Below are 11,700 nucleotides of genomic sequence, written 5' to 3' on the forward strand. Positions count from 1 at the left end.
ATTATCCAAACAAATTGGCTTAAAGAATTTATTACATAAAATATCAAAAGAATTTGGGCTTACTTATAATTATCAAAAAAATTTGAGTCCTATCAATATCAACAAAAACATAATTCAAATCCTGAGTTGCATGATTAATTAAAATCCATTAAATAAGGGATTTTAAATCTTTAATTCCAAATTCATCAAGTCAGATATAACCAAATAATATAATTAAATAGTTTGTTGGACTTACTTGAAATAAATTAAATTAAGATCCATTTGCTAGCAGGCCCATAAATTGGGATTATTTTTATAATTAGAGTGTTGGGACTCCTAATAAGATTCGGACCTCTACTAATTCTTGCTTTCTCTCCTCTTATCTATAAAAGTATGAATTAATTTACTTGGCACAACAATATTTAGCATTCTTTAGGTATGTATAAAATATAAACAAGATCAACTATAAAAAACAAAATGACTTATGAGTTTAACTTAAAAAAGGTGCTTTGTTATTTAGCAGGGGCAAAATGTTTTTTAGTACCGTTAAACAAACTTTGTACATTTTTAGTCCCACATTTTTATGAATTAATACTGTCAATTTCGTTACTTAAAAATAAAAGAAAAAGCACAAAAGTGGTCCTGATTGTTATTTTTTTTTTAATGGCAAGAAGCGTATATCTTGCCATTGTAAAATATGGTGGAAATTTTTTTATTTAGATCAGATTCGTTGAATCAAACCAATCACACAGTAAGTGCTTCATTTATCATGTGATTCATTATTTTTTTTTAAATGTACATCAATCACACGCCAGATATATTACACTTATCATATAATCCTGTTTGGGGTAGAATTTCCTAGGTTACACCGCACTTTATTCGTAGAGGCTAGGATTAGATAATCTGGGAGTTGGAATTGCAAGCAATGGTATCTTCTTCTTCAAAACAATCCCAAACTTCTCAGACAAGTCCAGGCTTTCTCCTGCCGGCAAACTCCAGTTGAAAGAATGAACCAGCGAAGCAAGTGAATACATGAACATTCTCTCAGCCATAGCTGTTCCAGCACATATCCTACGTCCGGACCCGAACGGGAAGTACTTGAAGTCATTTCCACTGTAATCCCATTTGCTATCCGAAAATCTTTCAGGACAAAACTCCAAAGGGTTCTCCCATATGGAGGGATCCCGGTGGATTGCCCAGACGTTGACGAAAACACGAGCACCCTTTGGAATCATGTACCGTGCAACGGTGCACGTCGTGCTGGGGCAGTGAGGGACGAGGAGCGGAAGGGCTGGATGCAGCCGCAACACTTCTTTCATCACAGTGTACAAGTATGGGAGCTTGTTGATATCGGTTTCCTCAACCATGTTATCTTTGCCTACTACTGTCTCCAGTTCTTGCCGCACTTTGTTCAGTACCTCGGGCTTGTTCATCATCTCGGCCAAAGCGAACTCGATCGTGTTGGCTGTTGTGTCCGTCCCGCCCACCACCATATCCTGTGACGGGTATAGATGCATCATTTAATCATCTCATATATAACACAGTAAAGATCATAGGTAATTAAGCCGTGTTTGGTTATTTCACTATAAGAAATATAACATTGAATCATAATTAATTGTGATGGTTAAAAATAAATAATCGTAGTAAATAGTCATTGACCCTGGGCCGCACAACATCTGATGATATGATTTTTGTGAGTGTTGCTAAACCATTTATCATGGTGGATAAACTAAGTTTTTCTTTGTATTAATTTTATTTAACCATAATTAATAATAGTAATTAACACGACTTATAGCCATTAAAATATAGGCAATAGAACATAGTGTTTGGGTCCACTTTTGGATGTTTTGTTCTATTTTTGTGGAGATAGAAAGAAAAAAAATAGAGATAAATATATGAATATATTAAAAATAGTGTGTATGTTTGGAGATAATTTAAAATAATAGTTGTATGAGCAGAATTATATTTTTAGTCATATAGGATAGGAGCGTCAATACTTTTAGTCCTCTGTTTTATAAAATTTTAAAATTATTCCAAAATTCAAAAAACTCGACACATCTAGTCCTCTACTTTACGAAATTTTCAAAATACTCTCAAAATTTATAATACTCAACACATTTAATCCTCTACTTAACAGAATTTATAAGACTAAATGTGTTGAATATTTTCAATTAGAATCATCTTGAAAATCCCATAAAGTATAGGAGTAAATACATTGAGTTTTTTCCGATTCTGAAACTATTCTAAAATTTTCGTAAAGAAAATGAGTAAAAGTATTGAACCCACTGGCTATCTTATGGGACTAAAAATGTAATTTTACCATGTTGTATGGTTAGTTTTGTTTCCTAGGAGAGAAAATTCACTATTTCTTGTTAAATTACATCCCTTTTATATGTATTTATATTTGTATATATAATTTTATTTTTAGGAGGGTTAATGGTATATATTATGTAATTGTATTAATTTGTATAGAAGTCATTCTGTATTTATATTTTCTTATTTTTTAAAAATAATATTTAATTATTTATAATTAAAAAATTGAAAGTCAAAATCTTTAAACAGGAGAGAAAAAAAATTGTACAATAATTTATGCCCCCAATTTGATACATCTTATGGATTATCTTAGTAATTAACCTTAAACATCAAATAATTTGATAGCTATTATTAATAACCTTAAATAAAATTTAATCACTTTAATTAAATTATTGTCATATATATTTTCTTAGAGTTTATTTGAAGTGTTCCTAATAAACGTTTCTTTGATATAAATACCATACTTGATTTGTAGTCTTTTTAGGGGTTTAAACTGCTTCTCACTTCAGTTTGTCTCCTAGGGTAACTACTCCATCTTTCCCCGTAACAAAGATTCCATTGATAATTACACACAAGCTTTCAATCTCAGCAATTTTGAAGCAAGAAATCAAAGTCAGACAAAAATTTCCCATTGTTTTCCCCGAAATATAAATCCAACCCCTTGTCTAATAGCAATATGGGTATCAATGGGTAGGTCTTATCCTACCTTAACTTATAAATTAATTCTAAAACCCAGTTTCGAACCCAATAAATATTATTAAACTCAAGTTCAGACTCAAATCCATTAAAAAAATATAGATTGTCTATCTATTAATACCCATAGGTCTAAATACCCAATTTGAACTCAAAAAATATTTTCTTTCCTAATTCAATTAAATTATTATTTTTCAATTGATGTACGTTCAAGTGAACAAATCCAAAAAAATTAAGACATCATGACATTATGTATCGTCTAATTCTTTAACTATGTAGATTTTTTAATAACTGAATAATCAGTTACATAAATATATTATAATGCTAGATATATATTTCAACATCTTGATAGGCAATAATGATTGCTTGAAAACTTGAAGTAATAAAATTGAATTTTAAAGTTTTATAATGTTAAATTTGATTGTTATGAAATATTTAAATTTAATAGTTTCATCAGATTATTTTATAAATAATACATTATTTAAAAAGTTGTATCGAAAAAGAGTTATTTGTAAATAGGTGTCAATAATTATGAATTTATTGACAGAAACAAGTGAAGATGGTTTATGAATCGTAGTGTGCGTGTGTGTTTTAACAGTGTGAAAGACTGAAAATAGGCAGAATAGGAATGTCAAACATTTGCAGCATTTTCGGCCCTTCTTCGAGAGCGACCAGAAACGAATCCAATGCCAAACATAGTGGTAAGTAAATTTCCTTCTAGAGTTTATTTACCTCGTCCTAACAATGGCCGGCAGCACTGAACTGTCAATGGATTTTTGTATTATATAACTAGAAGTAGGTAAAGACTCCATATCAATTACCGTCATTATTGTTCCATTCTTGTTGTTTGATGGCGAACCAGTTAGAAATTTTCGGTTTCTTGTCTATTTTTTCTAGCTTAAAAAACTCCTTGAAATATTCGGACACTGCAATTATAATATATATATATATGGTGAATAACAATTTATTTACATATGATATTGAAAATGAGCACGTTATCTCCCTATGAAAAAAAATATAGCAATTTGACATTTTGTATTTTTTAAAATGAAGCAATTTACCTCCTTATATAAGGAGGTAGATTGCTTCATTTTAAAAATCATAGGGGATGCATTATTGTACTTTAAAAATATAAGAAGGTAAATCGCTATTTGTTTTTTTATAAGGAGGTAATTTTATTCATTTTCAATATCATAAGAGGGTTGCTTGTATTTTTTCCCATATATATACATGTATATGTTATAAGGTCAATTAACTAATGTCACCCTTAATCATTCTTGAGGTAGATTTCATACCCCTAAACTATCAAATCTATTTATTTTGGAATATTTAGCCGAAATTGTCTTTATATTATATGTATGTTTTTAGTACAAAGGATTTCTTTTTTATTATTTTTTTTAACATTTTGCATCTTAAATTCAATTAAGTCAAAATTCATTTTAATTATTACAATAAAGTAAAATCTAATTAGTAAGTTTAGTAGGACAAAAAGTTAAGTAATGAATAAGTATAATAAATGCATAAAGAAAAACTCATGTAAAGAGTTATCATTAATTTGGTAATAAGATTAAGTCGTTAACTATTTATTTTTTCGGGATAAAACTGAGTAATATTACATACTCATTTTTTATATATATTTTCTTTGAAGAATATAACAAAATATAATAATTTGCTCTATTTTTTTTTTTTTTCAGAAGTGTTCAACTTTTGGTTAAGCATATTGTCAATGTATTTTTAAAATTATATATGAATCATTGGAGATATTGAAGTTGTTGTGCATCTATTATATGGATTTGATACGATTTTGGTCTTATAAGTTAGGGAGGTTAGCAATTTTTTAGGTCCTCAAATTAAAATTTGTAATTTGATCAAATAACTTTAAAATTTGGGACAATTTTAATTATTTTTGGCTAATGTGGCAAGAAAATTTCATGTAATTAGTCACATCAATACCTAAATTAAGACTTTGGCGAACTTGATGACTTGGCAGTTCAATTTTTTTTTTTTTTTAGGAAATAGATTGGCAAAAAGAAATTACAACCAATAATATGACAAGTTTTTCAAGTTGTAATTTTCTTTTTTTACCAAGTCATTTTTTAAAAAATAACATGTTGGGCTGCCAAGTCATTTTCTAAAAATTAACATGTTAGACTGTCACGCCATCAAATTTGTTGAAAGCTCATGACATGACTTATAACGTTAAATTTTCAGCAGAAAAATGACTTAAATTACCATAACTTTTAAAGTTGACCAAAATTGACATCCCCAATTTATCGGACAAACTTTTGATTACTCTTAATTTATTAAATATGGTTTTATGTCTTGATTAAAAATGCTATTTTAGTTAGAAAATAATTTCATGATGATTTAATAGAAAATACTAAAATATATTTAGAGCTATATAATTATTCATGAGGGGCAATCAATTCAACACTGTTCGGAATCCAGTAAGAGAGATGATAGACTTACCATGAGTAAAGCTTTCACATGAGTCATAGTTAAAGGCGTCTTGGCATCTCCCTCGTCTTTCAGCTGCAACAAGAACTGCAGAAAATCCTTGCTTTCCTCCCCACTCCCCGCTACTTCTCCATTGATTTTCAATCTTTGCTCAATAATGGTCTCGAAAATCTTGTCAAATCTCTGTGCCAGCCCTTTCATCTTCTTCTTTACCCCCTGAAGATCAAACCTCTCCAGCCCCGGATAGAAATCCGACAAATTAGGCATTCCCAGCAATTCAGTCATCTCTCCAACTACTTGCTTAAACTCTGCCCCGAGCCCTGCCCTTTCCTCCCCCGTCACGGTTCCGCCCCACATCATGCTTGTAATCACATTCAGCACTCCCAAGAACATCTGCTCGCCGATGTCAACAGGCGATCCAGCTCGGCCGTACAAGTACTTGATCGCCTGCCGAAGTTCTCTCCGCCTGAGGGCGTAAACAGACTCCAAACTGTTGTTGCTAAGCATTTCCCGCACGCAGACTTTCCTCAGCATCCGCCATTCGGGTCCGTACGGAGTCCAGACGATGTCCAAACCGCCATATGTCGCTTCTCTGCCAGCCACCGGCACGTCTCGATTGGCGAATGTGGTGTCTTGATCCTTAAGCACTTCCTTCGCTAAGGCCGGGGAGCTTATCACAATACCGATCTTTTTGCCGAGTTTTAGCGTGTAGATCGGGCCATAGGTTTGTGCAAGGTTTTGGAAGTATGTGTGTAGCTCAGGGTCCAGGGCGAGGAGGTTGCCGACAAGCGGCAAGCCCTTAGGACCTGGCGGCAACGGTGGATTCTTGTTTGGTTTCTTAACGAGCAATAGAAGAAACCATAACACAGCGAACACACCAATGAAAATAGTAAATATGAATCCATCTTGAGTAATTTTGCCGGTCTGCCACCAAAGTGACCAAGCATCGGAAAAGGTGTTGAATAGTTTGGTGTACATAGTGAATGAAGCTCAAAGAAATGAGAGAGAGGGTGGGAGGGGGGAAATAATAGAGAGAAATCACGGAAGCCAATTAAATTATTAGATTTCAGGATAAAAGGACAAATGTATGTGCGAACATGTGATAAGAATTTGCCCAAAGGGATCTTCCTGCCTGCCAGCCGAAACTAATGATACCTCCCATGAAATAGAGGGAAGTGATCCATCCGCATGTTATTCGCGTTCGTTTTATTTGAATTTGTTATGTGTTGCACATTTTATCGTACATAATAAATTTAAAAAGTATAAATTTAAGTGATTGATAAGGAACAATAAGCTCTCTGGAGTCTAAAGGAATGATATATCATTTACTACAGTAAAAATTAATATTATAAAAATAAGAGAAAAATAATTTTTTCCATTTTGAACTATTCTTGGCGTAATGTTCAGTCTTCTAAATTAACAAATGTAACACTTAACTCCTATAATCAAATTTTTGGACAATTTGCCCTTATTATATATTAGATATATATTTATAGTTCAAAGAATTTCTTTATCTAATAATTTTATATTTTAATTTTAAATAATATTTTTTAAATTTAAAAATATCTTTTAATTATAATAAAGTAATATAATCAATGATTGAATTTTATTATATTTTACAAATTTAAAGTTAAGTAATGAATGAGTAATTTTCATAAAAAGATTTTATTAATTTGTCAATTTATATCATTAACTACGTACTTATTCTTTTAGACAAAAATGAGTAATTAAATAATTTTTTTGAATATATTCTTTTTTAAAAAATATGGTAAAATATTTATATCAATTCATTTTTTTAAAAAAATATTTAACTTTTGGTTATTAAGCACATGTATTTGTCAATTTCAATTACAAAGCATATATGAATTGTTGGTTATATTATATTTGTTATGTATCTATTATATGTATATATTAATTTATACTCTACTTTTAATTTAAATTCTTCTCTTATTAAAAAAATTAATTTAAAAAGTAATTTGTTTATAATTTAATTAATGTGCAAGATACTAAATTGTATTAAGAATAATATAATTATCAAACCATGAGGTGCATTTTTGTCTGACCAAGGAGTAAGTGTTACATTTATTAATTTAGGGGATAAAATAATTACATTAGGAAATAATTCAGGATGGTAAAGTACAATTAACACTAAAAATAATTATGATAAAGAATAAGTAATTTTAAAAAATAATATCTGAATAAGGAGAAAGAGAAAACATATATCAACTAATAGTTTTGAACATTAGTGGTAAATGCAGTTGCAGCTGGTATCTAAACTAGTGCAGCTCACCGGCATTTTGAACATTTATCAATATATTTATTCACACCTGCAGCTACATAGTTAATGCTAAAAGTGACTGCACAATAAATGAAATAGTTGGAAGCTTTGAATGCAGTACAAAAGTTAAATGACGTTGGAATATTCGGCATGGATAGAAAAAATAGAAGTAAATATGTTGTAATAAATAGCATAATAAGTGCTGCAAACTTCACCATACAATGAAATACCCGAATCGAAGTCCCAAAGTGAAGTGTTAGTAATGTGCAGTGTACACATGAAGCTGAAGCTATATATAGCAACGATGTCAAACATAAAAGTTGTCAGAGCATGTGGAACTTCATGCATATATAGTGGGGAAGGAAAAGTTTAAAATTGATGAAACCGTACGATTGACGAGAACTTACTTGTACACGGCATGGCATGGTTTCAGATAAATTGCAAAAAGTAAAGCGTGGATGAACTGCCTGGGCTATGAGAAAGTGATACAGAAGAGGAGTGAATAAGAAAGGTTAGATGTTGAAAGCAACAATGTTTAAGACGATCACATAATTCATTAATCTATGATGGCGAGTCTCCTTCGTTTGTAGGCGAGCATTCAGGTGTTTCATCCGGGTTTCATACTCGGAGATACGATTCAACAATCCGGGGATTATCTCTTTTGACCTGCGGCACATGGGGGGATCCACCCATTGGAACGTGTCGCAGTACTGACCCTGATTAGAAAGAAGTGAATGTGAGGTATATATGTATAAGTATTACACTACAGATGGGCACCACTGCAGGAATCCTCCATTGACGTTGATTATAGCATTAACGGGATGTCAAGTAAGCATTGTATGCACATGAGTAACTTTGTATTGAAATAACATACCTCGTTACCAGGGCACCCGCAAAATCGGCGTCCCGAATTTAGTGTAGTCCACGAAGTGCGTAAGAGAACATCCCTACCACAACGGCAAAAACGAACAACAGATTCGGTTGACACGTAAGAACGGTACCTACTGTAGGTTCCACCTTCGGAGTCGCTAGTACTGAAATCATTTCTCAAACGAGGGGTATCCATCATCGATGGTCTACATAGTAACAGTTGAAGGATGAACCGTCAGGACATTAGGAACCACCTGGTAAGCTAAACATCATATATGTGTGATATGTAATGACAAGTAATGTGTTTAGCAACATCGACGTACAGGAATTTGAAACAATAGTTGTGTTATTGAGAGCTACAAGACGATGTCAGTGCAATAGCTTATCTCACAAATAACAGGGCGGGTACCAGGCGTATGACAAATGTTTGACACAGAGCAAAGCGGTTAAGCACAAACAAAATATAGCTGCGACTGGTTAAAAAGTATTTTTGCCATCCTGTGAAGTAGTAGGTGAGGTATAACAAAATTCACTCAACAAATTTGAAATTTGAATTGTGGACTTGAAGGTGGGTAAACAAAATGAATAAAGAGTTGCAATTACCTCTTCGGATATGTTCGGCAAGGGTTGGGAAGCCACGGAAGTGTTTGCCTGGTAAGGGGGAATACGGAAGTTCGAAAACCCTAAATTTCGAGATAAGGGTCGGCTAAAGATTATAAGTGGTGCACATATCATGAGTATGTATGTGGGAAATATTTCGATAACGCCTAACTCACTGAGAATAGGGTGGATGAAATCGTCGATTCCAACGGTGGGGATTAACGAAAGCAGGTCGCGGCCAAACGATGTTGAAGCAGAAATTGGGGAAAGAGAAGGAAGGCAGAAGACGAAGTTGGGGGGAGGGGGCTTTGGGGGATATCTGAGTCCGGTAATTTCGCAATTTGGAAGGGGCAAAAACATAAAATCACAAGTTATGTGTGGAAGTAATACATGGACGTAAACGGGATTGTAAGGATACAACCCGCATTTTATTCCAGAATAGAAACGGATTGCAATCCATCCCATACGGCACAATCCAATATACAATCCCAAGTTAATCCTGAGGGGGGCCAAATAGTGCAAAAAAGTAAATATGACCTAAAGATAATAGTTTTGACCAATTGTAGATAGTGGGGAAAATATGGAAGTTAGTGGGTGGAATTAAAAAAAAAAAAAAGACAGAGAAAAAAACGATACCGAAAGAATGTTCTCCCATAATATATTATATAAATAGTCTATAAATATATCAGAATGGAAGGACTTTAATCTGAGGTAGCGAATTAAGCAAAGATTTCAAATGAATTTATATCTTAAAAGTTTAAAATCTATTAATTTTTTATAAATACAGTTCAAAATAAGAGTTGAAATATTTAAAATTTCTTGTTATATGTAATTATTTAAATAAATTCAAAATTTTACAATTAAAAATTAAAAACCTCTATTTTCAACTCCATTCACTACAAAAAAATTAATTTTTTACTGTATTTAAATTACCACGACTTAAAAATTGTGGCAAATCAATACTTTTAATCACGACTAAACAAAATCAATATAAAAGTTTAATTTTTTACCATGATTAATCAATATTTCCATGGTTTTTAGTTATGGCTAAAACATGATTTTAACCATGGCTAATATTTCGGTATCACTTGCAAAAATAACAGCTAATTTTCATAACAGAGTCATGATTAATTTACATTCATCATGATATTTTTTTTATATAACAATTAACTATACTAAAAAATTATATTTTTGGTAATGACCAATTCAACCAAAATGTTGGAAACATTACAAATTATTCCATTGCAGGCGAGTGTATTAAATTTTTATTTTCAGATGTTGTCTTATGTGGAAGCAACAGTATGTAAACCAATTTGAATGGTGCTCAGGTGCAAATACATTACGTGGATTTCACACAATTGACCTATGACAACACTAATATTGATTGTCATTGTTCTTTGCTGGGAAAAAAAAAATGCCAAGAAGAGATTATTACTAGGAAACTAATCTTGCACAGACTTGTTGAGCAGAAAAAAAACTTACACAAAGAATTTCAAATCACTTAATCAATTAAGATTGAAATTCATCATAATACTACTACATACAGTCTAAAATAAGATTAGTCCTTATAACTTGAACTTAGAATTTCCTGACAGGGCTGTGTATTGATTAGTCCTTATAACTTGAGGCACTATAATGATCTTGTATTAGATCATTTTGTACTTGATTTATTTCTTGATCATCTAAGTGGCTATAAAAGGGATATTTTGAGACAAGCCCATCAAATATTAAGGTCAATGACTGGCATGTCAAGGAACCATCAACTTGACCAATGAGGCAGAAGAGGTCCTTTGTTTTTCTGATATCTCAGATTGATAAAATCCTTGGTCAAGGTATCATGGCAACAAGGCGTAGGGTTTCCAAGGTTGACCGTTTATAATCAACAAGTAGGAAGAAAGAAATGCATAGCTATTGAGTCAACAAGATTTCGACTCACTGTTCATGTCTTGGAGTCAATCGAAAATAATTGTTGATAGAACCGTACTTGCACGGTACTACAGTCTAAAGGCTTGTCACATTCACCTAGAGATAAAGCTTTATGATGTGTTGCTAGACTTCAAATATTTGTATATATTTATTGTACTCATTTATTAGTTAATATTGAGTCTGTAAAAAAAAAAAAAATTGAACTATTTAACTCACTAATTATATTTTACTTTATTGTAAATAAAAGATTATTATTAAAATTTTTTGATTAAACTTAAAATTTAAAATTACTAAAAATAACTTTTTGAACTTATATATATAATATAAGGACAATATTGTTTAAAATTTTACTTATAAGGGATAAGTACTATGTTTATTAATTTAAAAGGATAATTGTTACATGAAAGAATAATTAGGAGGCCAAAGTATATTTTATCTTAAAGAAAACAACTGCGACGTTATATATGGCCCCCCATGTAGAGATGAAAGGATGCTGCGGGCCCCGCTGTCAATAAATTCAAAGAGCATGGAATGCAATAATTTCTGTGTATCAATGGTTATGGCACGGCGTGCTGTAAATAAAA

The 11,700-nt window shown here is 31.8% G+C and overlaps 1 protein-coding gene across 1 annotated transcript; it reads right to left on the minus strand.

Moving 5' to 3' along the window:
• On the minus strand, positions 710-6,631 carry LOC105164270 (flavonoid 3'-monooxygenase-like). Its single transcript, XM_011082883.2, has 2 exons — positions 5,455-6,631; positions 710-1,475 (listed from the first exon to the last, which is right to left on the minus strand). The coding sequence occupies exons 1-2, from the start codon at positions 6,418-6,420 to the stop codon at positions 855-857; spliced, it is 1,587 nt and encodes a 528-aa protein (XP_011081185.1). The 5' UTR covers positions 6,421-6,631; the 3' UTR covers positions 710-854.

The sequence above is a fragment of the Sesamum indicum genome, linkage group LG6 (assembly GCF_000512975.1).
Source record: "Sesamum indicum cultivar Zhongzhi No. 13 linkage group LG6, S_indicum_v1.0, whole genome shotgun sequence".
Classification (NCBI taxonomy): Eukaryota; Viridiplantae; Streptophyta; class Magnoliopsida; order Lamiales; family Pedaliaceae; genus Sesamum; species Sesamum indicum.

Bases quoted from the DNA above. Each gene is read 5' to 3' on its own strand.
- LOC105164270 (XM_011082883.2), bottom strand. From the start codon at position 6,420: ATGTACACCAAACTATTCAACACCTTTTCCGATGCTTGGTCACTTTGG. The intron at 1,476-5,454 runs GTAAGTCTATCA...TACCCGTCACAG, and splicing joins ATGTGAAAGCTTTACTCATG to GATATGGTGGTGGGCGGGAC.